We start from the raw sequence: 26,501 nt of genomic DNA on the forward strand, positions 1-26,501 counted from the left end.
GGAACGAAATGGCAATAAAAACATTCATGAGAAAAAAATCATAATTACTATCAAATTTCCATCGAACAAGATGCTTCAAAATGGTCTGCACACACTTTCTTGAACTTGTTGTGAGTTGGTTGGTGTTATGTCAAGGTTAATCATCCACGTCTGGTACAACTCTTTCTTTTTTGCAGGATCTTGGAAAGTGTGTAAGCTTATGCCATGTGAACTTCGAGTTGAACATCCGTACGCTTGACAAGTCATTTTGATACTGAATATACGATATGCCATGCTTGTTTTTTTGCTTTGTGGTATTCAGATATTTTATTCAAATATACTCATCACGTGACAATTTGTATCGGAGATGCCGTCAAAATGGCGATAAGTCGAGAAGTGATAGTGGGATTTTAATTTTTATTTTACTCACTTATCTAGAAGAATTGAACAATCATTTTAATGAATTTATGATTATTTATATCAAATAAACATAATATAAAATTTTCATTTTTTTGCGAAGTTTCCCTTTAATTAAAATTATTTTTCCTATCAGAAGACAGTGTTTGTCCTAGTACAAGTCAGAGTATATTTTCGTTAAAGCCCAAAATAGTTTTATTTTGACAGATGTCTTGTGACTGATCTTGACTAAGTGTAAGAAACTATCACTTTATAATTTGTAAGTTTGTCTTTTCTATTACACATAAGTACGTAACCACCCAGTACACATAAACACATGTGTTTAAAGGTCTTAAATTGACTTTAAATGATCACATTGTGTATTCAACTGGACATTCCTACCCTTGTTTAAATCATCCCTTAGGATATTCAGACCTATACACACATTCTTACACCTATTCTTATAGGATTGTTATTTTTAACACAATTGCAACATTTTTCTTGCAAGTGACTCACAAAGCCTGTCTGGATTTTAAATATTTTTATTCCGATATATGACTTGTATATTTGTTCATGGTATTAAAATCAATGATTTGAAATAATACATTTGAACTTGGCATTTAATAAAAATTGAAATTTCAATATTTGGACAACTTGTAGTATTTCTTCCAACTATGAACATGATGAATATAAATGGATTATTAGCAGTTACTTTCATTTTATTAATTATAGAGACCATTTCCCAATCTTCTATAGCCAAGTTCCCTTAATGAAAGTTTGTTGAACTGGATGATTGCATTGGGACACATGGGAGACCAGTTATTATTTGTTTTTATGAAATTGAGCAATGAAATAAAAAAAAAAATGTTTTTGTTACATAATAGGTAACAGGTTATTTCCTTTTATTTATTCCAACTGTACTCCCTGTCTGATCTTGAATTCTTCTGCATCATCTGTCAAACATTACTTCTGATTATTAAGGTAATTAAGAAAAATTTATATGAATTGTTCAGACAAAATAACGACTGAAAAAATTAGTCATATTTGGAGAAAATAAAGTTTGTAAAGAAAATTTATATCATATGTAAAAATGTAATTGAGACATTAGAATTATAAATACATGTATAGGGATATGATATAGGCTAAAAAATATTAATTAGTTTAAAGGCTATGAAGGAAACTTGATAACAGTAATCAAGTCATGGCAAGTGGATTAATAACAATTATGACAATATTGAGTACACATGATCTGAGACCAAAATATTGTTTACTTGACTGTTTTACAATAGGCTCTTCCTAATAGTGCTTTAATTTCCTGTACAAAATTGTATATATATCATATACATGTACCAAAAAAAAAAGGGTGTATGGAATATGTCAAAGAGGCAATGACCTGACCAAAAAGCAAATGCATTTACATTATAAAAGTGTATCTGTATAATATTACTCATGATATGAAAATAAGGAGGTATGGTACGCTTGCCAATGAGACAGTATAATTCATTAGAGACCAGAGGACATGGATAACATCATAACAGCTTTCGTCAATGAGGAAAACTTATAGTTGTTGCATACAATTGTTGTCAAATATCAAAAGTCAAATCATAGTTGACTCAGTCCAGTGATTGAATTTAAATGAATTTATATTAAAGTGAAATTTACATCTTTATACATTTTATGAGTTTTCCAAAGAAATTAGTGAAGAGTATTTGTCAAACTTGAGAGATTTCTAATGTCATTGTGGAAAATTTGAATAATCTATGAAATACGTTTTGATGAAGGTCATGGTCACAGTATAAGATATTAAACATCAAGTTACTCAGTGTTCAAAATGACTGTCTACCAGTTTTATTTAGACCTGTATCTAAGTTTATTAGGGGCCACAAGTAAAAGTAAGAACAGGATCATCATACACTCCATCTTTCTAAAGGATAGTCTAAAGAAATGAATATGAATGGTGTAAAGGGGACCAGACATTGACATTAAAGAAGAAACTATGCTAACACCTAACACCAAAATAGGATGTGGCATGTAAAAACTGTAAATAGTACCAGTAAATAGAAAAATAGACAGTACTAAAGTTCACACCAACAGTGAACTTAACAAACAACTACAAGCAAATAGTCATACAAACAAAGACATAAATGAGGGACAACTCATGTTCCAAATATTCTGACCCAAATTGGTACAGATTAAAAATGTAAAGTGAGTTTAACCAGATTTAGATGCTCACAAACTTCCCTGCTTTACCTATGGAGACCAAATGTCATAAAAGTAAAACTAATGCAACAAAACACCTGCACAGCTGAGAGCCACCAAAAAAAACAAGTTAACATTTGTACAATTTATTTTTATAATTTTTTATAATTGACCTTTTATGTGGTCACATGTCTGATGTACTGGTACATTTTAAAACATGCTTGTTGCTATATATTTCCATCTTGATGAGTCTTTCCATATAAGTAAAAAAATGTTCCATGTCAAAAGTACTATGTACGGTTACGTCTAATGCATCTAGATTGTAAGACATGACCATCATGTCCCTAGTTTACACAGTGCACTTTGTAAGATACCAGTATGGTACATGTCTGATATCTATGTTCTAAAAGTTGGTTGGTCTTGTCAATTGATTGCATTGTCCTGTAGATTTACCTGACAGGTAAGAACAGGTGTGATGATCCATGTTATATATGTATAGGTGACATATACCCATAGATGTATATATTGTTATTTTAATGAGCCCGATTAAACTGTTATTATATGTACATAAATTAGAAGAGGTGACATATTGGGGAAATAAAACTTTCTGGACAGTGGGTCTATGTTTGGCCTTTTGCTTACTATTTATGGAAATGCTGTGTCTCGATTCTTGTAAATAGGTTTAAGGGTCAACACATAGTTTTAAACTTTTTCCAGTAAAAGTTCTCCAACAAGAATGATAATTTCATACATGTATGCACATTTCAAAAACATAATATTTGTTTATAAAAAAAAATTATCAGTGGCATTGAAATAAAAGCATTTATTTTGATGCTGACAAGCAGAATGCCTCTCTATTAAATCTTTAGTTATTTGTAAATAATTTGTATTTCTCCATCTGAAAGAGGGATTATTGAACTAAGTTGTATACATTTTCAAAGGAAAATAAAAATTTCTGTTCACAATTATGAAAAGATTGATATATTTTTAATTGTGACCATAATCATTCAAATCCAGACAAAGTAGATATAGTATTTCTATAGGATAATCTGGTAAGTCATAAGGATGATTCATTCATATAAAATTGAGAATGGAAATGGGGAATGTGTCAAAGAGACAACAACCCGACCAAATAAAAAACAACAGCAGAGGGTGACCAACAGGTCTTCAATGTAGCGAGAAATTCCCGCACCCGGAGGCGTCCTTCAGCTGGCCCCTAAACAAATATATACTAGTCCAGTGATAATGAACACCATACTAATTTCCAAATTGTACTCAAGAAACTAAAATTAAAATAATACAAGACTAACAAAGTTATATACATAGTTTACATGATATTGGTAAAAGTATAAAACAATTATGGAGATGCTCAAAACATGATAATATTACCATTTCTGTTTTACAAGACAGCTCAGATTCAGATTTTTTTATAATGGTAGATTGCACTTTACTTCCATTCTTAGGTCCTTTGCAAGATTTGGCTTTCAAAATCATCAGATCATCCCTTTTTCTAGGTTTTCCTGTTTTCTTTATCTCATTTTTGTCAAATATGTGCATTTAATTAAAATTTCATTTTTCTAATGGTATGTATGATTTTGTATATGTATGGTTAATTTTTTTAGAAGTGATTGACAGAGATTTACATAAGTATGCATGTATTACAAGTTAAATCTAAAATTAATTTATAGACGTGTTCTTAATTTTTTGCCTACAAATGGTCATTTCAATTTATTCTAACATTATTTAGATAACTGTTGATATTGGATAATTGAGGAGGGTCAGGACCATTTTCGCGACCTCTGAATTTCATGTTTTTAAGCCCGAGATTTCGGGATCAGGACCCCTCCAACCTCCCCTCATAATTATATCAATATTTCTCAGGTAACCTAATCTTTGTTTTGTCTAAAATTTACATGATCTGCCTGAACAATATCAACAACTAAAAATTAAAAAGAAAAAGTCTTGATGAAATTAAAATTGAAATGACCACTTGCCAGAAAATCGGTAAAAACATTTATATTATGAAATTGTAAACATAGCATGCATGATAAGTATTTAAATTACATAAATTAAAATAGTTGAGACTACCTATTAACTGAATTAACTGACCATTACTGGTCTGTCTATGTCTGCTGGACATAAAAACACCAAAGTTGTTCTTTGTTTAATTAGCCGGAAAAATTATCTAATATCTTACTTTTGAGTACAAGACAAAGTCAGCCCATCGCTTCCCCTTCCAGCCAAACAAAATTTGTCGAAACAAGATAAAACGATTGATTATGTAAACTAGTGGTAAGAGTTTTTAGCAATTATGTGACAAATAGTTTGGGGACAGACAGGTGAAACTGCAAATTATCAGTTTTCTGAAGAGATAAGTGCTACCTTGCTGTTGATAGCTCCAATTTTAAAAGTTTTCTTTGTCACCTGTCGGAAGTATCTTGGGAGTTTTAACGTCCGTTTGGTATGGGTGTTCAGTCGGATGGTATGGAGTATTGGAAGCCAAAATGTCACTTAATTTGGAAGTCTGAATCTATGGGACCGGTTGATAATAGGACTTATTTTGTTGGATTTACACAAAAAACTATCACAAAAAGGATATCATTTTATGAACATTACACATGTACTGTGAAAAAGAAGGTAAATAAACTCTCTGACTGAATAATGCCCATAGTGAGTGATTGATATTCATGTGTATGTTTATTCATGATATACATGTATTGTCACTTCAATTAGCCAAACTATATGTTTTGAATATGAATTTGACAAAATTTCTAAAGATTTACTTTTTAATCCCCCCTCTGTTGATGGAATAAGCTTTAAAATACACGAAAAGGGGTTTGGGGTTGGGATTGCTACCTGATGAATTAAACAGTGGTTCAACAATTGGGTAGATAGATATTATTTTTCTGTAGAACTGCTCTGTCAAGACCAATCAAATTTTTTATGATGCTATGATCGTTACTGAAAACTGGTTGTTGTAACCACATCCTGGGTGGCAGACTTTCAGTGTTGATGAACAAATATGATATTTCCTTGGATGGGTGTTGACTTTATTATGTACTGGTAGATGTATGGTGTCTTGTGATTCTCACAATGATCAAATAGGTTTAGTTAAATGTTATATGGAAAAAGGCAAGTAATAGAGCTCAGAGCTAATCACATTGGCAATTGAATCCAAGTCAAATAAGGAAACATGTTTTTATACACATTGCTTTAGTCACATTATTTGTTTTCCTGGGATAGATTGCACTGGTTATAGTTTTATAACAGTTGTATATAGTATTGATTTTGATACATAAGGTCTGCATAATCTTGCCTTTGACATGAATCACAAGTTATTTTTCATAAATTAACGGTAAACTAGATTTTTTTGTTGTGGCCATTATTGTTAAGTGATTAAACAGTAGATATTTTTTGTGGCGAAGTCTGATAGATAAATCGATATCCTAGATCTAATTTATATATGACAACAGAGTTTTATAATAAAATTCTTCCTCATTCAGATCTGAATACCTCTGTCACTATATACATGTAGTCTGAAGAGTGGGTATATATTCTTCTTTATAGTGTGTTGCATGTGATTGTTTACAAGGGTGTTTATAAAGAGGTGACAAATGGGGTGCTATTGTAATATTGGGAAACAATGGGGACATATGAAGACAATCTTGATTAGATGTTTTGGTAATCTGATAAGAGATTAATGTCTACTTGAACAAACCCCATTCATCTCTACAGTATGTGGTCAATTTTTTTGGTTGCTGGCTTCTTATCACCAATGAAGCATTCAAAGCTTAAGGCTATATTGTACATTTTGTCCTGTTATTTAACACCTTTTTAATCCATCCTAATTGAAATTATGGAAAATTCAGAATTTCACAAAAAGGATTTCACTGTTTCCTCTGCTTTTTTTTTTTTATTATTATAATGACCATGGTAATGTGGTTTAATAAAGAAGTTTTTGATGGCAGCAAATTTTCTAATCAAGTAAACCAATATTTACGCAAGGTCATTCATTATTTTTATGCCCCTGTCATAGTTGAGGGGGTATTAAGTTTAACCCTTTTCATTCTGTATGTCTGTCTGTACCTCCCGAAATTGGTTTCCCTTCTCTGACTTTAAATTGCCTCAACCAAATGTTATGAAAGTTATACACAGGGCTTGCACTAAACACAGATCAACTTTCAAATTTGTGTGGCATCATTTTTACCACTCCTGAGTTGCGCACCTTTATAATTGTTTGGTTCAGTGCTCTTACTTTAGTTGGCCTCTACCAATTTTATGAATCTTATATACAATGATAATAACTATAAAACACAGATCAAGTTCAAATTTGGGTTTTGTGACTTTTTTCAGTTCTCGTTATGTCTCTGTATAGTGTTTTATGTAAGGGGGGACTTCATCTGTTTCCTATGGACACATTCTCCATTTATTTAAAACTAATACTGAGGTTTTCCTGGATTCATAATCACAGGCACTTGTCTCAGAAAAAAAATTTCTGAGACAAGTGCCTGTGTTCATAATCCAAAGACTTAATTTGATCAGTATGTTTTAATAAGTTCATGTTGTCATGATCATGAAACAATTGACTGTCAAATAAGTCAGAAGATTGAAATCACAACTATGTTTGATATACATTTATGTGTGATATATATAGATCCAATATATTGGCAGATTCATAATTAGGGTCCCGCCAAAGGCGGTCCCCTATAGTGATCAGTCTGTCCGTCCGTCCGTCCGTAACACTTTGTGTCCGCTCCATATCTAGAGAACCATTATGATTTCATACTTTATACTTTACATGTCTATTAACCACCACCAGAGGGCGTGTCATGATGTATGTACAACTTCCTAGGTCAAAGGTCAAGGTAAAAAAACTTTGGTTTCAGTTGACAACCCTGTGTCCTGTGGTGAAGATCATGTCCGCTCTATATCTTGAGATCCGTTATGATTTCAAAGTTTATGCTTGACATGTATATGAACCAACACCAGAGGGTGTGTAATAATTTATGAACGACTGCCTAGGGCATAGTTCAAAAACTTTGGTTTCAGTTGACAACCCCATGTCCTATGGTAAAGATTGTGTCCGCTCTATATCTTGAGAACCGTTATCATTTCAAAGTTTATACTTGACATGTATATAAACCAACACCAAAGGGTGTGTCATAATTTATGTGCAACTTCCTAGGTCAAAGGTCAAGGTCAAAAACTTTGGTTTCAGTTGACAACCCCATGTCCTATGGTAAAGATCGTGTCCGCTCTATATCTTGAGAACCTTTATCATTTCAAAGTTTATACTTGACATGTTTATAAACCAACACCAAAGGGTGTGTCATAATTTATTTACAACTTCATAGGTCAAAGGTCAAGGTCAAAAACTTTGATTTCAGTTGACAAACCCATGTCCTATGGTAAAGATACAATTTTTTAATGCACATTATTCACAGCGGGGCCCACAGAGATGGCTCCCATCTCAATGATATCTAGTTACTATTAATATTTTTGGGTTTCTTTTTGCAAATTATGTTTTATAAAAGAACTGATGTAGATAAACTTGAGATATCAATATAAAGAAATCTGTTGAAAGTTTTGCCAACACCAAATTCTAGAAATATATATGCCAAATACACAAGGTTTACAAATTAAAGTATCAAATAATCTGAATAAATTTTAAAAATGTTGAATCTAAAATTATTTAGCTTTAAGCTCCCTGTTTTGAAAATTTATGGTAATGTTTGTGAATCCATATCTTGTTTTATTATTTCTACTTTAGCATGGGTTGCTGTAAGGAAGACCCTACTACTTAAAATAGTGAATGAACGTTTAAAGTATTGGATTAAAAAGGGTGAAAGTTCAGAAACTGTACCTTTAAATCACAAAATTTAAAGCTATTTTGGGGCAAAAATGGTGACACAGCAAATAATGTGGGAAGATAGTTTAAAAGATGATAAATCAAGGAAAAACATTTAAAAAAGGTGGACATATGTTTACCTTAAATGTATTTCAATGTGGTGGTCTTTCAGTGTAAACTGATTACACTAAATATTGTAAAACCTGGAAATCATTGTACATGTTCTGTAAAACCACAAGTCTTAAAGTCAACATGTCCATAATCTAAAGCAGACGTGGATTTAGAGGGGGCCCCCCTTTTTCTGGGAAAAATTTGGTTGCTGATTTAGGGAATCACTGAAGTATGACCGGAGCGGCCTCCCACTTGTGAAAATTTCTGGAAGCGCCACTTTATAGGCATTTTATGGAACCATTAAAATAGTTGACAAAAGTATATTTATTTGATTCATTGTGACCTTAAAGCATTTCATGTGTGTGTTATCTACACAAGGATGTGTCTTGTTATTGAATTGTAATCTGCTAGTCTGTCTTTTTCTAATTGGAATTTTTTTTTTTTTTTTGGGGGGGGGGGGGGGGGGGGTTGCTGTAGTACTTCAGTCTTATATTGTCATCATTTTGAATTTGCTTGATGTTACAATGGCCATTTTTGGTTGTACTGGGTATGCATATAGTTTGCTCACGTTTGAAAATTATAATAAAAACAAACAAAAGAATTAGAAAATCAATTATCATAAACAAAAAATTGCCAAAATTGGATATTAAAAGATTTATAGAAGAACTATGCACATGTCCTATAAAAGCTTGGTATAATATTAAGATATGTGATTGTGCTCAATCCTGAAACACTACAATTTTGTATACCTAAAAAGTATAGGGAAAATATTTGCAAGAAACAATTTGAAATTCAATATATAGGAAGTGAGAGAATTATGTAATATGGCATGTCATCATACAAATACATAGAATACAAATGTCAATGCTATTAGGGGAAGTTTGAAATTATAAATACTATAATTTAAGTCACTCATTCACATGAATTTTGTTTACAAATTAAAAATATTTTTTATGCTGTGGGCAAATTGATATATAAACACAGGAAACAGCGAACATCAAGATAAGCAGTAATTTTTACATGGATGGTGATTTGGATACTAAAGTCCAAGCCATAAATATGTTTAAAATGTTTGCCCATGGATATTGAAGGATTGTAAATTCTCACTTGTGAATATTTGATTTCTTTTTAATACTTAGTTTGTGTATACACTGAATAGTTCAGAGATTGTATATCCTATACAGGCTTATATTTACAACTCAAGGTCGCAAAATTGTTTTATATAAGGTTATTATATTGTAGTTGCATATCAATTTATGGCTGTTTACTCAGTATTGCATTTATGTTTGCTGCATTGCATTCATAGAAGTGCATGTTTAATGGTGTTTTAGAGATCTGATAAAATTTGATCATATTTAATATTAAGTCGGGTGGGGTTGGTCACCTTGTTTAGGTTTATAAAATAGAAAAGTTGAGGTGTTGGTAAAATTGGCAGTATCACAAATAATTGAAAAACATAAATAACATAAATAAGAGTACTTTAGTTGTAACCCTACATTATATAAAATGTAAAATATGAAGATGATGTGTTTTTGCACAATGTACTGAGCAAAATGATTTAATGTGTTCAATACTTGTTTTAGTTCATAATTTTTTAAGCAGCCATATTTAGAGATGCCTAAGATTATAAGGAATAGATAAGGGTGTTATCCGCAAGAGGTTATATCCAATTTACATTAGATATTATGGTTTATACTAAATGATAGTGCAAGAATTTGCTCTTATGGTCCGAGTACACAGTTATTTCGTAGTGCATTTCTTTTAGACAATAAATGGAAATAAAAAAAATCCCACCTGCACTTTCTCAAATATAATTTAACAATGTTATGTACTACTTTTGGGACAAATTATATCAAAATTATAGAAAACTTCATTGGCTCTAACTCAAAATATGGACAATTTTATGTTAAGGGGGTCTTGAAATCTTTTGACAGCTTCCGAAGTGCTTATTTTTAACCTTTTGCAACTGGACCAAATCACTACTTTACTTTAAAATTCATTACCCAAATTTTTTGACAGTGTCATTTGATCCCTTTACTTACTATTTGAGGCATAAAACATGGAGAAATACATTTGGAAGGGGTATAAACAAAATTGGCAAGTAACACACTGTCCACTCAGAGACTACATTCGTGGACAACGAAAATCAAAGGACGATAACTGCATACTTGGACCTTATTGTAGGATAAAGGTTGATAAATGGAGGATATCCTATCACATTTAATGACATTATGTTTTAAGGTTATTGCCATCTACTGATATTTATATATACAACAATATCTGATTTTTTTTTAGGGAAAGATAAAATTCCATGAAGATCCTAGACTACATGAATATCAGTCAGAGGGTGCTGCCCTTCATGATTACCTCGCTCAGAATCCCCATGAGGAGGTGGACGCTAAAAAACAACACGAGGAAACAGCCGTGACCATGTCCCTGGGAGGCTCATTAGGGGATGAATCTTCTGATGATGTGGATGAACCTACTACTCCAAGAGAAGATAGTACCATTAAATCTAATACACCCTTAGGGGGACTCTCAGCTGGTTAGTATTAATGCTAAACTTAAATCTAATACACCCTTAGGTCGACTCTCAGCTGGTTAGTGTTCATTCTTAACTTTAATTTGATAAACTGAGTGCAGCACATTTGTTCACAACTAGAGAACATGTAATTCTGAATTCAAACTTACACACGGCTACCACACTAATCTACATAAAGTATTATCATAGTTGCAGAACTTTATCTGCTACACCAAGGAACACACTGATCTAAGTAGTACTGAGGAGTCAGTATTATTTGTTGGATAACAATTTTGGTGGGTTTCGTGGTTACAGGTGAACTACTAATTTAAATGTTTAAGGAATTACTTATTTTCTGTAGACCTTGTAATGTATGTAGAGTTTGGCAAAACAAAAAAAAATCAAATATCCACAAAAATGCAAGTTTTCATCAATCCATGAAAATTGAGACCCACACGACGAAATAAATGAATCCACAGTATATGATGTACACACCAAACTGTACAGCATCAATTCCACAGTATATGATGTACACACAAAACTGTACAGCATCAATTCCACAGTATATGATGTACACACCAAACTGTACAGCATCAATTCCACAGTATATGATGTACACACCAAACTGTTCAGCATCAATTCCACAGTATGTGATGTACACACCAAACTGTACAGCATCAATTCCCCCCAGTATATGATGTACACACCAAACTGTACAGCATCAATTCCACAGTATATGATGTACACAGCTTACACACCAGATTGGGCTGCTTAGTTGCAAATCTGAAATTTAATACACAGCTAGCGCATTGTTCTGGTTAGTTATATTCTGAAATTTAATACACAGCTAGCTCATTGGCCTGGTTAGTCGCAAATCTGAAATTTGATAGACAGCTAGCTCATTGGTATGGTTAGTTATAATTTTGAAATTCTGAGCATTTATTACATGTATTAGGTGTAAAATTGAGAATGGAAATGGGGAATGTGCTAAAGAGACAACAACCCGACCAAAGAGCAGACAACAGCAAAAGGTCACCAACAGGTCTTCAATGCAACAAGAAATTCTTGCACCCGGAGGCGTCCTTCAGGCGTTCCCCTAAACAAATATATATTGGTTCAGTGATAATGAACACCATACTAAACTCCAAATTGTTCACAAGAAACTAAAAGTTAAAATAATACAAGACTAACAAAGGCCAGAGGCTCCTGACTTGGGACAGGCGCAAAATTACGGCGGGGTTAAACATGTTTGTGAGATCTCAACCCTTCCCCTATACCGGTACCTCTAGCCAATGCAGAAAAGTAAACGCATAAATACGCACATTAAAATTCAGTTCAAGAGAAGTCTGAGTCTGATGTCAGAAGATGTAACCAAAGAAAATAAACAAAATGACAATAATACATAAATAACATCAGACTACTAGCAGTTAACTGACATGCCAGCTCCGGACTTCAATTAAACTGATTGAAAAATTATGTCTTCATCATATGAATATCAGGCACAATCCTCCCCATGAGGGGTTTAGTGTCATACCATCATAACATATATGAGAAGAACATAACCCGTGTCATGCCAACAACTGGTTTATTAATAATAAATGTGTTTAGTTCCGATGCAAAGACCCTATAAGTGAATCAATATTAACGCCAAAATATACAATCTTTAATGACCTGACAACAATATCGTAACTATATCCCTTCTTAATAAGTCTATTTAAAGGTTTTGTTAGCTTCTAAGGTGAATACTGACATTTTTGTGCTTTATAAAGTATATTTCCGTAAAATATTGGATGTGAAATACCTAAAAGTATAAGAAGTCTGCATGTTGAGCTATATTTACGAATTATGTCCTTATACCGATGATAAAATTTAGTAAATGTTTTGACTAGTTTGTGATATCGAAAACCCTGGTGTAATAATTTTTCAGTAATACATAAATTTCTATATATATTTAAAAAAAAAAAGAAAAAACTTGAATGTGTAGTGGTAACATATAATGTTCTACAGGACGATAAAGCAAAGCACATATTTGGAAAGTTATATGTTTTGGTGAAAGCAGGTGACATTTTAGTCTTTCTGATAAACATAAGTTAGTGACTACAAATATGTAAGATAATGGATCAGATTAAGACATGTACACTGTACATCGATAAGAAATCTATTGGTATGTTAAAAATGTATGGTTTATTAGTTTGGACCTTGATAAATATGCTCTACTGTCCTGTCAAATTACCATATAAATTGAAGATATTGGATTTAATTTTTTACTTTTTACAATGCTTAAAATATCAATTGTTAAATGTACTCCGTTAAGAATAAGTAAATTGTGAACTGGAAAATACATGTTATATTTATAAAGTTACAAAATTAAATCAGTATTAGTAAGCATGAAAAGATATTGACCAATTTCATAAACAAAAAGAGAAATAGAATTTAAAGATAATTTTACAAATATAGACATAGTTTCAAAAATAATCAAAATTCAATCTATATTAAGAATACATTCCTTAATGTTAATAACAAAACAGGTGATACATGTTAGATGTACAAAGCATCTGCTACCAGAAAATATGACAACATACATTTATCGTGTTATGATGAAACTTAGATATTTTAAACTAGATTAACCATCTTCTTATTCATAAATTTAAGATTTTTTGGCATGCACTATTTCAATTTTCAAACGATAAAACCTACAATATGTTGTCATAAAAAGTCTAGTTATATATGTGTGTATTAAATAGTTTGAGAACTAATGACTATCATAAATATATGCTTTTAATTTTTATGTTTTTTTTTTATTCTCTTATTTCCCCTGTGAAATACAACTCATCATGTTTGAGAAGTTGATTGTTTTGATTGAAGTTATTTGACAGTATAACAATGATCATTGATAAAATATTGCCTAAAATGTTATCTATAGGTTAGAGGAATAACTTATTGTCATGTGACTCATATCTCAATGGTGTTAATAGTTTGACTACAGGTATGGACCTTAATCACAAGTGGTTTCTAGATATTTGGGCATCATCCAGGGGTGTGCCCAGTCATTTTCAAAGGGGGGTTCCAACCATATGTACCCATTCGAATGCATTGATTCTCAAAAAAAAGGGTGGGTTCCAAACCTAGAACCCTCTCTCTAGATCAGCCACTGGCATCTGTGCTGAAAAACCTGGTTCATTCTTATTTGAAAAAGATCAAAGATATTGTCCTCGAAGGGGTTCAGTATGTGTAGACTCATTTTGAAGTTTAGTAGATTGTCTAATGAAGGATTGTCTGTTTCCTAAAAAGAATACCATCAAACAATGGTCTTTTAGTACATTTCAATAAAATATTAGAATTCACGTAGTTTAATTTGTTTAAATGAATGGGAGGAATTTGGCAAGTGACGTAACCAACATTTATAGCCTTCAGAACATGTAGTGATATCATCTTACATCAGGACAACGTCACATATGTTTATGTGTCCCGTCTCAATGCTATTAATAGTTTTAATCAGTATGGAACGTAATCACAAGTTGTTTCTAAATAGTTTGGCTTCATCTGCGCTGTTCAATTATGGAGAATAAATCCTTCAAGAGAAATTCCTCAAATGGTTTCTGTATAATATTCCTGGAGACTTGTTGTAATATGGTAGCTTGCCTTAAGAAGGATTGTCTGTTTCCTCAAAAAATATTCCTTCAAACAATGGTGTTTCAGTACATTGCTATAATAAACAATTAGTAATTCAGATAATTTATTTTGTTTTAAAAATTAAGGAGAGGAATTTCGCAAGTAGAGTAACCAAAATTGATAGCCTTTGGAACATGTTGTGATATCATCTTACACCAGGACAACGTCACACATGTTTATGTCTGTAATTAAAAAAATTGTATTATCCAACAAAATAAGTGTTTTAATGAAGATGTATTACCACCATTTATTATTAAATCATAGATGAGAAATTAATTGTTTATAATGTCTAGGTACATGTACTTGTCATCTTTAGGTGATCATAATTATGTTTTATCTAATAGGTTTTAGCCTGGAGCAAGAAACGTCCATAATTAGCTAGTTTATGAACCAATACTCAATACTATAAATACCAATTAACTACACTTCAGTGACAGCACATTTCAAGACTTGGTCTATTATTACTTAATAATACTTCATCTGCATTAAACTTTGAACTATGCAGAATAAAAAGATAAAGAGGTCTAAAATTTGCTTTGGTCATAGAATGAAGTAAAATAAAGAAGATTACTGATAAGTGTACTACCATTTATGTTTTCTGGTCTGTGCATCCGTTCCTCCATCTTTTCGTCCATCTGTTCATTCGTTCGTCAGTGACTGTCCAGCTTCAGGTTAAAGTTTTTGGTCAAGTTTGTTTTTGATGAAGTTGAAGTCCAATCAACTTGAAACTTAGTACACATGTTCCCTATGATATGATATTTCTAATTTTAATGCCAAATTATAGTTTTCACTGAACATAGAAAATGGTAGTGTGACTGGGACATCCATGTACTATGGACACATTCTTGTTTGTGAAATGTATAGGTGTCATTCCCTTGTAATAAATTAAAATATACAGCAGAAAAGGTTCATTTGAATTTCTTTGGAACTGAAGAATTTTCCCAAATTTAAACAGGTGCTCATTTATATATTTAGGGTTCAGTTTAAGGCTCTCCTCCCAGGGTTTTTCAGTGTACAGTGAAGTCAGGTCTCCTTGATTATTAAGGATTTTGATGTATACATATTGATTGTTCTCCCTCCAAAAGAATATAATTGTGTGCTCTCAATCCAATAAGCAGTGATATAATATAGTATTTGAATTTTATCTTTAGTTAAGGGATCAGCGAAGATAAAGAGGGTAAATTAATTCTACATTCTTTGTTATGATGTTAAAAACTTACTTTGTCTCTTATACATGTATATAGAGTTGTCTCATTGGCACTCATACCTCATCTTCCTATATCTATAAAGCTTCATTTATTTTACCTACCAGTTCAGGTTTTGAAAATTATATATATATATACCACTTGGCCAAAACTGAAAGACTATTGAATATGCATGTTGTATAAATGATACAGTTTAAACTAAACTATAATGCAAATACAGCTTATAGCATCTTGTCAGATTATACCAGAATGATGATAAATGTCCTTTCTTTTACAGCACTATATTGTGCTTTATAATATATCAGTGCTCACTTTTTTGTCTGGATGCATTACTTTCTAAGCAACAGTCCACAGCTTGTTCCTTTCAGAGTTTTGTATCTGCATGACACAATTTCCATCTTGTTTTTGTGGATATTCAATAAGGAATCCTTTCAACTAAGGATCTCATTGACGAGAATATTGGTAGCATACGAATAACGATCTACTGTGCAATAACTATTTCTATGACTATTTTCCTATAACTACATGTTTTAAGATTCATGAAATGACTTGAAATCTATTTATATCGCACTTTCACAAGGATTCTGATTATATAATAGGGCTGAAAACATTCAAAATAAAGTTCTGTATTAAAAACAATTATTTAATTTAATGACATTTATGACCCGATTGATTGAATAACAAAATTATAAATTATTCAATTTGACTTTGATTTATCAAATGACAAATTTAATTAAAAACATATTTTTAAGATACACAAAGTTTCCAATTATTTAAATTAATATGACATGAAGTATCAGTGGACAGCAACCTTTTGACACATCTTTTATATGAATGAAAAACCATTTTAATTCTAGCGCTGAAAGAAGGAAAGTCATCATTTATTAATGGACAATCCACGAAAATAAATTAATCCACAGTATATATGCTTTAAAGTTATTTTTTGGGTATTTTGCTAGCAAAGAAATTTAACCCTCACTAATATGAACAAACTTAAGGGATTGGAAGCATGGTATTCACTACTGCAAGGGATTTTCTTCTTTACCATTGACTTTGTAGCATTACATTCGTTGAAGATAGGTTATTGTCAAACCTTATTTATTATATTGACTATGTGGATACATCCTTAACTTTTTTAACATTGTTATTTGCAGGTGAACTGACGAATTACAGATCTAAATACCAAACAGAAGATTTCCAGTTTGGAATGTCATTCAGTGAACCTGAACCAGAACCAAAGAAAGAAGAAGTTGAAATTGAGGATTACGAGAACATGGATATACAACCAGCTGACGAAGACAGTACAATTAACTATACAGATTCTAGTATAACAGACATGTTATTTTAACATACAGTTATTTATTTATTTATTTACTTTTGTTTTCATCAGCTCATACTGTCTTACCATTGTCATTGCTAAACGTCTTTCTGTCTCTGTGTGTTGTGTGAAGTATAAAACAGATAATCAGTTCATTCCAGCTATTGTTTGATTAACTTTTCTTATTGTTTTACAACTATTTTTTGTATTGTATGAGCATAAAACGATGCAGCCATTTTTGTTGGATTTGTTTTCCAGTTCACATAAAAATGTATTTTTCACAATGACTTAAATTTTGTTTGTAACAATGAGGGTCTCGATGGGGTTAACAGATGGGCAAGAAATGTGAATAAATGGCAAAAATACTGAAATATAAGGAATGGAGAATGAAAGGCAAAGATAGAAAAGAAAAAAAAGAGAAAATGATCTTGTAAATTAAGGGAAACTGAAATGAAGACCCCCCCCCCCCCCACACAAATCAGACCTTATTTTTATCTTGATATCTTATTTTAAAACTACCAGAAAACTCCTATATTATGTTGGTATTGCATTTAATAATACTGACCAGAATGAATTGATTTAATTTGTTTGTTCAGAAAAAGTGCTGCTGTAAGCTTGAAGAATTATAAGAACATTTCCAGCTTATACAATTACCTCATATATGAATATTTAAAATGACACAAATATAGTTTTGAGGCCCTTTTTAAAATTTACCAATGTTGGTTGCATTGGAAGTATTGATATTGTATGATTTCTCACATAGAATTACAATTTCACACTGTTCCTGCTATTACAAGAGCATGAGAATTTTGGATAAGTAAAGTTTTTTTCAAAATCACATTGAAATGCTCAAAAATAAATTGGGTTACTTCCAATTTGAAATATATTTTAAGTTTTATTTTGTTCACTATTTCTAAGGAAAAGGTAGATTTGAAGCATAATATTAATATGGCTCCTTACTGTCATGGTATCTGTTGTCATGATAGATGGTTGTCATGGTAATTGTTAAAGCGGCTGCTTGTTGTAATGGTATTTGTTATATTTTTGATAGATGTAGATTTGTTGTGTTTATAAATGTTTGTAAATTTAATATATTGTTTTATTTTGATAAAAAAAAAATTGTTACTGTATCACTATTTTAAAAGAATATAAGTATACATAAAATTATAATCTGCAGTGTTTAGCAAAGTTAAATATGATCTATAATGTCTCAATAAGAAATATCCAAAGTATAGGCTAGTGAAATCAAACATAAGGTCAGAAGGAAATTAATGGGATTTTTTGGATAGTCAGTCTGAAAAATCAGGTTTATCTGCACAATTTTCTCCATTTTTGAGTGGAAAGTAGTGTAGTAAACGAAGGTGACGGACAGAAACTGACAGTTTATTTGACAGTAACCACTATTTGAATATGTCTCATTCTGATCTTACCAATTGATCTGGCAAAAATCTTAAAATGGCGTTCATTGATCTCTCTGATTAATATTCCAGATATTCGCATTTTTAACAGAACTATTATATTTTTGAAAGGTCACATGTGTTCATTACAATGAACCATTTCTAAGCTTTACTTGTTGACTATTTGACAAAGAGACAACCAAAGACACATTTATGTGTATAATCATGTCATAATACTGGTGTTAAAATTTTATTTAATTATGATACAACTGTGAAATATTCATGAACACCATAAATTCTATAATGTTGTGTTTCCTGATAAATAGAAATCTTCTTTATCAAACTAATCAGCATTTTCTGTTAAGTATTACCCAACTTCAAAAACTTTTAATTCATAAACAGTTTAGTAGTGTTTAATACAAACTCATCAGCATTTTTTTTAATTGTTTTCAAAGAAATACAAAGTATTGCCTAAATTAAAAAAAACTTTAATTCAAACAATCATTTTAGTAGTCTTTATGTTTTTGCTGTTGAATTTTGTCCAAATTTAGTAGTAACTAGTTTGATTGGAGCTGGCCTCCATGTTAGTTATCAAAGGGAAATAACTCCAAATAATTTGTAACTTTTACATTCCATTGTTAAAAATCCATGACTCTAGAAATGTTACATTGATATATTTATATTCAGTAAGCAAGCTTAATGTGAATTGCAAGGAAATTAGATTTATTATTATTGTGAAAATGTATGCTATTGGAAAGACTTTTCATTCCATAAAAAATGTAAAATGGCAAGAACTATTCCTTTGTATACATTATTTAATACCAGCTGTGCTCATTTTATATTATGCTGAATTTCATTTGTTTTTGGTAAATTTTTTAAATAATTATTGCATATATGATATGATCCCTGCTAAAATAGAAATTTACTAATCGGCTTGGTATTTTCATTAAAAGAGTTAGAATGTTATCAATTGATTACTATAGAATTTATATGAAAACTAGGTTCTTCTTATCTAAAATCACTCATAATTTTAACCTGTCTCAAAAAAAAACCAACATATACAACAAACAAATTACACTTTATATTAATTTTATGGATTTAAAAAAAATTGATGACATACTTTGCTATGATTCAATAAAAGATATGAGAATGTTGAAATTTTGGCTTTGCATGTAGGTCTAGTGCAATGCAGTTTCATATTCATACCTCAATAACATACTTTTTTCCCATATATATGGTGTGTTTTCCCCCTTAAATTTCAAATTGTTAACATAAACAAAAATTTAGTGATAGAGAAAATTTAAAATGAATAGAGTTAGTTGATGAGAAAAACTGTTTAACTTTTTTTATTCAACTTGTAAAAGATTAAATCATTCATATTTTAGGTAGCATAATTGTATTTTTTTTTACATCCATTTGTACAATATCATTCCATTTGAGAATTGCTTGTTTGATGTTGAAGATATGCAGGGAGACAAATTCAAATATGTTTTTATAAGTATCATAGGTTAGCTTTACCTTTGATAAAAAAAGTTCTAAAAGTTTGAATGTTTGAATTGACAAACTTCAGAAACAGATTCAAATAAGTTTAAGATAGTCTTAGACATAATGTTCAGCATGAAATGCAGATTTAAAATGCAGATTATCTAGCAGGGATGATGTTAGTAAAACATTTAGGATTGAATGGTTACAATTGTCTTTTTTAAAAATATTCAACCATTGTCAAAGATTACAATCCTGTACAAGTTAAATAGGATTATTTGTTTATCATTTTATTAAATTAGGTTTATAATAAATGATGATTTTTATCATCATAATGAGTCAAAGCTTCAAATTTGAAAATATATTTTAAAAATTTGCAAAGCTTGTAACCCAGTACTAAGATCTATACTATTTGTATTAGTCTAGTCTTCCTGCATACATTTTAACATTGTCACAAGATTTTTTACTTTCTTCCATTATATCATGTGATTAAATTTGTAGAATAAAACACTAATGATTGAAAATTTAATTTAATTTAATTTAACACAGGGTATATATGCAATCAATACTTAATTACTAGTATGCAATAGTGGAAATCTAGTGTAAAATAACATTCAATATTGTGTATCAGTGTGCTACATTTTATATTAGTGTACTACATTGTGCCTCAATTAATTACATTGTTTATAAGTGTATTACAATGTGTATTATTGTAATACATGTGTTACATTTAATATATTTGTGTACTACATTGCCATCAGTTAATTATATTGTATATAATTGATTAATTCACTAGCACTATATTAGTTTATGCCTTTGACATAACAGGTGTAAACATTTTGTAACTTAACTTGACATAATTGTGAATTTTATTTTGCATTCCAAAAATGATAAAGATATTTGATTTTGATTAAGAATTTTTCATCTGAACTGGTACTCATTAATCTTAAAATGATACATGTGTCTACACTCAGTACACAAGTTTTAATGTTGAATAGTTGGCCAAATCTGAATTAGGTTAATTACCTAGAAGACTGACACTGAAAACATTTAGTTGTTACTGCTAATTTAGTGCATGCATTTACAAATTTTGTAAAAGAATCTATTTTTGTCATTGATTACAAGAATTTAGTATGATTTCATATCAATGACACATTATTTAGCTATCAATACGTCAGAATTCTGTGTACAATTGAGAAACCTTTCTTAGAATTTACCATATTAAGATTTTCAAATGACAATATTGTATGGGATGGAAAATCAAGATATTTTTCATGGAGAGAATGCTATTGTAGGTATTTGATTTGTAAGTATTAAAAGGAATATAGAAATCCTCATAGATAACCGACTGTCTCAAAAGTAGACTGTTAGAAATAGTTAATTTACAGTAATTTATTCTATTACATGTATTACAAAGAATAGTTGACTTGTATTTGCAGGATGGAGTTTTGTCACAATTGATTTCTTACATTGATAATGTGTAGTTTAATGTAGACATATTTTCAATTCAGACATGATTTATTACTCATTCCAAAAGTTAAGAGATCACAGTTATGGTGAAAAAATAGAACTCATTTAATAAGAAACTTCTCCATATGACATTTAGGTTTGTTGTAAATATTGCAATGAAAATACTGGTAAATCAATGATAATAGATATACATTTGTATAGGTTATTAGTTCAGCTACTAGGAATGTACTATGTAGTCATTGTCTTTTACACTGCTGTTTTAACATAAGTAAGATTTTGTGAAAGGCTGAATAAAAAGAAATATTTCAGCATTCTCTTCGAATCATTTTACAAACAGCTATGGCACTGAAATATTTTGCGTTGCATTCCAAATATATGTAGTATGACTTATCTATTTTTTATATAAGGATTGACATTATAATATTATTAATTGAAGTTTTGGCCAGTTCCGTAGACAATGATATATTGTGAGTGTTTCTACAGCTTACACTCAATGCGTTAAAAGTCAGCTTATATTCATTCCATGATGCCTCAATCATGATTTTATTCATGGTAAATAAATTGTAAAATTATGTTTATTTACAGTCATGTTAACCTGATAGAAGATTTTTTGTACATGGTTAATGTATACAATGTAACTTTTTGTAAATTTTGTCAAATTATATGCATCCCTGTTATACTTTGATGGCAAAATAATATAAATCTTTATTGTTGAGCATCCTTTACTGGAAATGTACTTTGTTTTGCTGCCTGAAAATGCTGGAATGCAAATAATGTGAGAAAGTTCATTGTGAATTTTTAAATAACTATGTACTAATAAGACCTGTTTTATGGGTTGATTGCTAGAGGTTATATTGTCTTTTTTGTTTCAAAAATGTTCCTTTATTGAATGAGAGTGAAATATCTATTAAAAATGCTTATAGTTTTCCAAATTTTTACTGTATTTACATTGTTAACAGCTTTGATTCCATTTAATATATTTTTTTCAAGAAGTACCAAATAATACATTTTTTGTTTGTTTTCTGTGATTATCTTTTGAATAATTTTCAATTTTCTTATAATTTATACATAACAAACTCATTTTTTTTGTTAAGATAATCTATCTTTATATTGTATATATTTCAAATAAATCGTGCTTATTCACTTAAGACTTTTGTTGATTTTACCCATCTATGAATTGCCTTGTCCATCTGACTTCCAGAAACTGTACAACTCCATAAAAATTCAGTATTGGAGTAATTATAATAAAACTGTGCACAATAGTTATATATAAAAGAGGGACGAAAAGATACCAGAGGGACAGTCAAACTCATAAATCAAATATAAACTCACAACGCCATGGCTGAAAATGAAAGACAAACAGACTAATAATAGTAGACAAGAATCAGTATATAACATGCAGATGTGATTGATGGAATGTATTCCTGGTCTACATAATTAATAGTAATATAAGATGTATTTTATGTCCTTACAAGAAGTGGTGGGGTGGAGGTACGTTATAAAGAAAAGTACTTCTACATGGGATATGGATTTTAATGAAACTTCATACAATGGTAGTACAAAATGTATATCTTATGACAATTTTGGATAAGCCTGTCTTGACAAAGAATCATGGTCAGTATAGAACTGAACTTTCCCATTCTTTCATGAGGGAATGTGGTAAATATGTTGATAATACCTCTTTTTTGTACTACAGCCATCGTGAAGTTTTCTGAACGATAAAAAAACATTAATTTTTCTCAATGTTCACCACTCTGAGTGACATTCCTACAGTTTTTCTCTCAATTTTAAGTCTCCTTTATTCACTACCACTGTTTCGTTTTCACTTCACTCTCCGTCCATGGTACCTATACCATTAACTTGTAAGTAATGCCTCCCTGAATAAAGCAAACCAGGAACACCTTAATTATTTAAATGTAAGAAATCAAGTTTACCACGCAACATGATTCCGGGAATCAATAGAACCGTATAGTCATTTATGGGGACGTGAGATCAATGTCAGTATACATTGTACAAGTCATCCATTACTCATGGGGACGTGAGATTTATGTCAGCATACATTGTACAAGTCATCCATTACTCATGGGGACGTGAGATAACTGTCAGTATACATTGTACAAGTCATCCATTACTCATGGGGACGTGAGATTACTGTCAGTATACATTTTAAAAGTCATCCATTACTCATGTGGACGTGAGATTACTGTCAGTATACATTGTAAAGTCATCCAATACTCATGGGGACGTGAGATTACTGTCAGTATACATTGTTCAAGTAATCCATTACTCATGGGGACGTGAGATTAGTCGGTATACATTGTACAAGTCATCCATTACTCATGGGGACGTGAGATTACTGTCAGTATACATTTTAAAAGTCATCCATTACTCATGGGGACGTGAGATTACTGTCAGTATATATTGTACAAGTCATCCATTACTCATGGGGACGTGAGATTACTGTCAGTATACATTTTAAAAGTCATCCATTACTCATGGGGACGTGAGATTACTGTAAGTATATATTGTACAAGTCATCCATTACTCATGGCGACGTGAGATTACTGTCAGTATACATTGTACAAGTCATCCATTACTCATGGGGACGTGAGATTACTGTTAGTATACATTAAACAAGTCATTCATTACTCATGGGGACGTGAGATTACTGTCAGTATACATTTTAAAAGTCATCTATTACTCATGGGGACGTAAGATTAATGTCAGTATACATTGGTCAAGTCATCCATTACTCATGGGGACGTGAGATTAATGTCGGTATACATTGTTCAAGTAATCCATTACTCATGGGGACGTGAGATTAATGTCAGTAAACATTGTTCAAGTAATCCATTACTCATGGGGACGTGAGATTACTGTCAGTATACATTGTACAAGTCATCCATTACTCATGGGACGTGAGATTACTGTCAGTATACATTGTACAAGTCATCCATTACTCATGGGACGTGAGATTACTGTCAGTATACATTGTACAAGTCATCCATTACTTATGGGGACGTGAGATTACTGTCAGTATACATTTTAAAAGTCATCCATTACTCATGGGGACGTGAGATTACTGTCAGTATACATTGTACAAGTCATCCATTACTCATGGAGACGTGAGATTACTGTCAGTATACATTGTACAAGTCATTCATTACTCATGGGGACGTGAGATTACTGTCAGTATACATTTTAAAAGTCATCTATTTCTCATGGGGACGTAAGATTAATGTCAGTATACCTTGTTCAAGTAATCCATTACTCATGCGGACGTGAGATTAATGTCGGTATACATTGTACAAGTCATCCATTACTCATGGGGACGTGAGATTACTGTCAGTATACATTGTACAAGTCATTCATTACTCATGGGGACGTGAGATTACTGTCAGTATACATTTTAAAAGTCATCTATTTCTCATGGGGACGTAAGATTAATGTCAGTATACATTGTTCAAGTAATCCATTACTCATGCGGACGTGAGATTACTGTCAGTATACATTTTAAGTCATTCATTACTCATGGGGACGTGAGATTACTGTCAGTATACATTTTAAAAGTCATCTATTTCTCAGGGGGACGTAAGATTAATGTCAGTATACATTGTACAAGTAATCCATTACTCATGGGGACGTGAGATTAATGTCGGTATACATTGTTCAAGTAATCCATTACTCATGGGGACGTGAGATTACTGTCAGTATACATTTTAAAAGTCATCCATTACTCATGGGGACGTGAGATTACTGTCAGTATACATTGTAAAGTCATCCAATACTTATGGGGACGTGAGATTACTGTCAGTATACATTGTTCAAGTAATCCATTACTCATGGGGACGTGAGATTAGTCGGTATACATTGTACAAGTCATCCATTACTTATGGGGACGTGAGATTACTGTCAGTATACATTTTTAAAGTCATCCATTACTCATGGGGACGTGAGATTATTGTCAGTATATATTTCAAAAGTCATCCATTACTCATGGGGACGTGAGATTACTGTCAGTATACATTGTACAAGTCATCCATTACTCATGGGGACGTGAGATTACTGTCAGTATACATTGTACAAGTCATTTATTACTTATGGGGACGTGAGATTACTGTCAGTATACATTTTAAGTCATTCATTACTATGGGGACGTGAGATTACTGTCAGTATACATTTTTAAAGTCATCCATTACTCATGGGGACGTGAGATTATTGTCAGTATATATTTTAAAAGTCATCCATTACTCATGGGGACGTGAGATTACTGTCAGTATACATTTTAAGTCATTCATTACTCATGGGGACGTGAGATTACTGTCAGTATACATTTTAAAAGTCATCCATTACTCATGGGGACGTGAGATTACTGTCAGTATACATTTTAAAAGTCATCCATTACTCATGGGGATGTGAGATTACAGTCAGTATATATTGTACAAGTCATCCATTACTCATGGGGACGTGAGATTACTGTCAGTATACATTGTACAAGTCATCCAGTACTCATGGGGACGTGAGATTACTGTCACTATACATTGTTCAAGTAATCCATTACTCATGGGGACGTGAGATTACTGTCAGTATACATTGTTCAAGTAATCCGTTACTCATGGGGACGTGAGATTACTGTCAGTATACATTTTAAAAGTCATCCATTACTCACTGGGACGTGAGATTACTGTCAGTATACATTGTACAAGTCATCCAATACTCATGGGGACGTGAGATTACTGTCAGTATACATTGTACAAGTAATCCATTACTCATGGGGACGTGAGATTACTGTCAGTATACATTTTAAAAGTCATCTATTACTCATGGGGACGTGAGATTACTGTCAGTATACATTTTAAAAGTCATCTATTACTCATGGGGACGTGAGATTACTGTCAGTATA

General features: G+C 31.4%; 1 protein-coding gene across 2 annotated transcripts in view; it reads left to right on the forward strand.

The window, feature by feature from the left end:
* LOC143063249 (uncharacterized) overlaps positions 1 to 17,716 on the forward strand; it is a 37,008-nt gene extending 19,292 nt beyond the window's left edge. The window contains exons 2-3 of one of the 2 annotated variants that reach the window (XM_076235271.1): positions 10,829 to 11,078; positions 15,878 to 15,971. In XM_076235271.1, the coding sequence (XP_076091386.1) occupies positions 10,829 to 11,078; positions 15,878 to 15,912 (285 nt within the window). In that variant the 3' untranslated portion in view covers positions 15,913 to 15,971. Of the gene's footprint in view, positions 1 to 10,828; positions 11,079 to 15,877; positions 15,972 to 17,085 lie in introns of those variants that run through there. The other variant, XM_076235270.1, reaches the window with a different exon arrangement.
* The last annotated feature ends 8,785 nt before the right edge of the window (positions 17,717 to 26,501 follow it).

Source organism: Mytilus galloprovincialis, chromosome 2 (genome assembly GCF_965363235.1).
Source record: "Mytilus galloprovincialis chromosome 2, xbMytGall1.hap1.1, whole genome shotgun sequence".
NCBI lineage: Eukaryota > Metazoa > Mollusca > Bivalvia > Mytilida > Mytilidae > Mytilus > Mytilus galloprovincialis.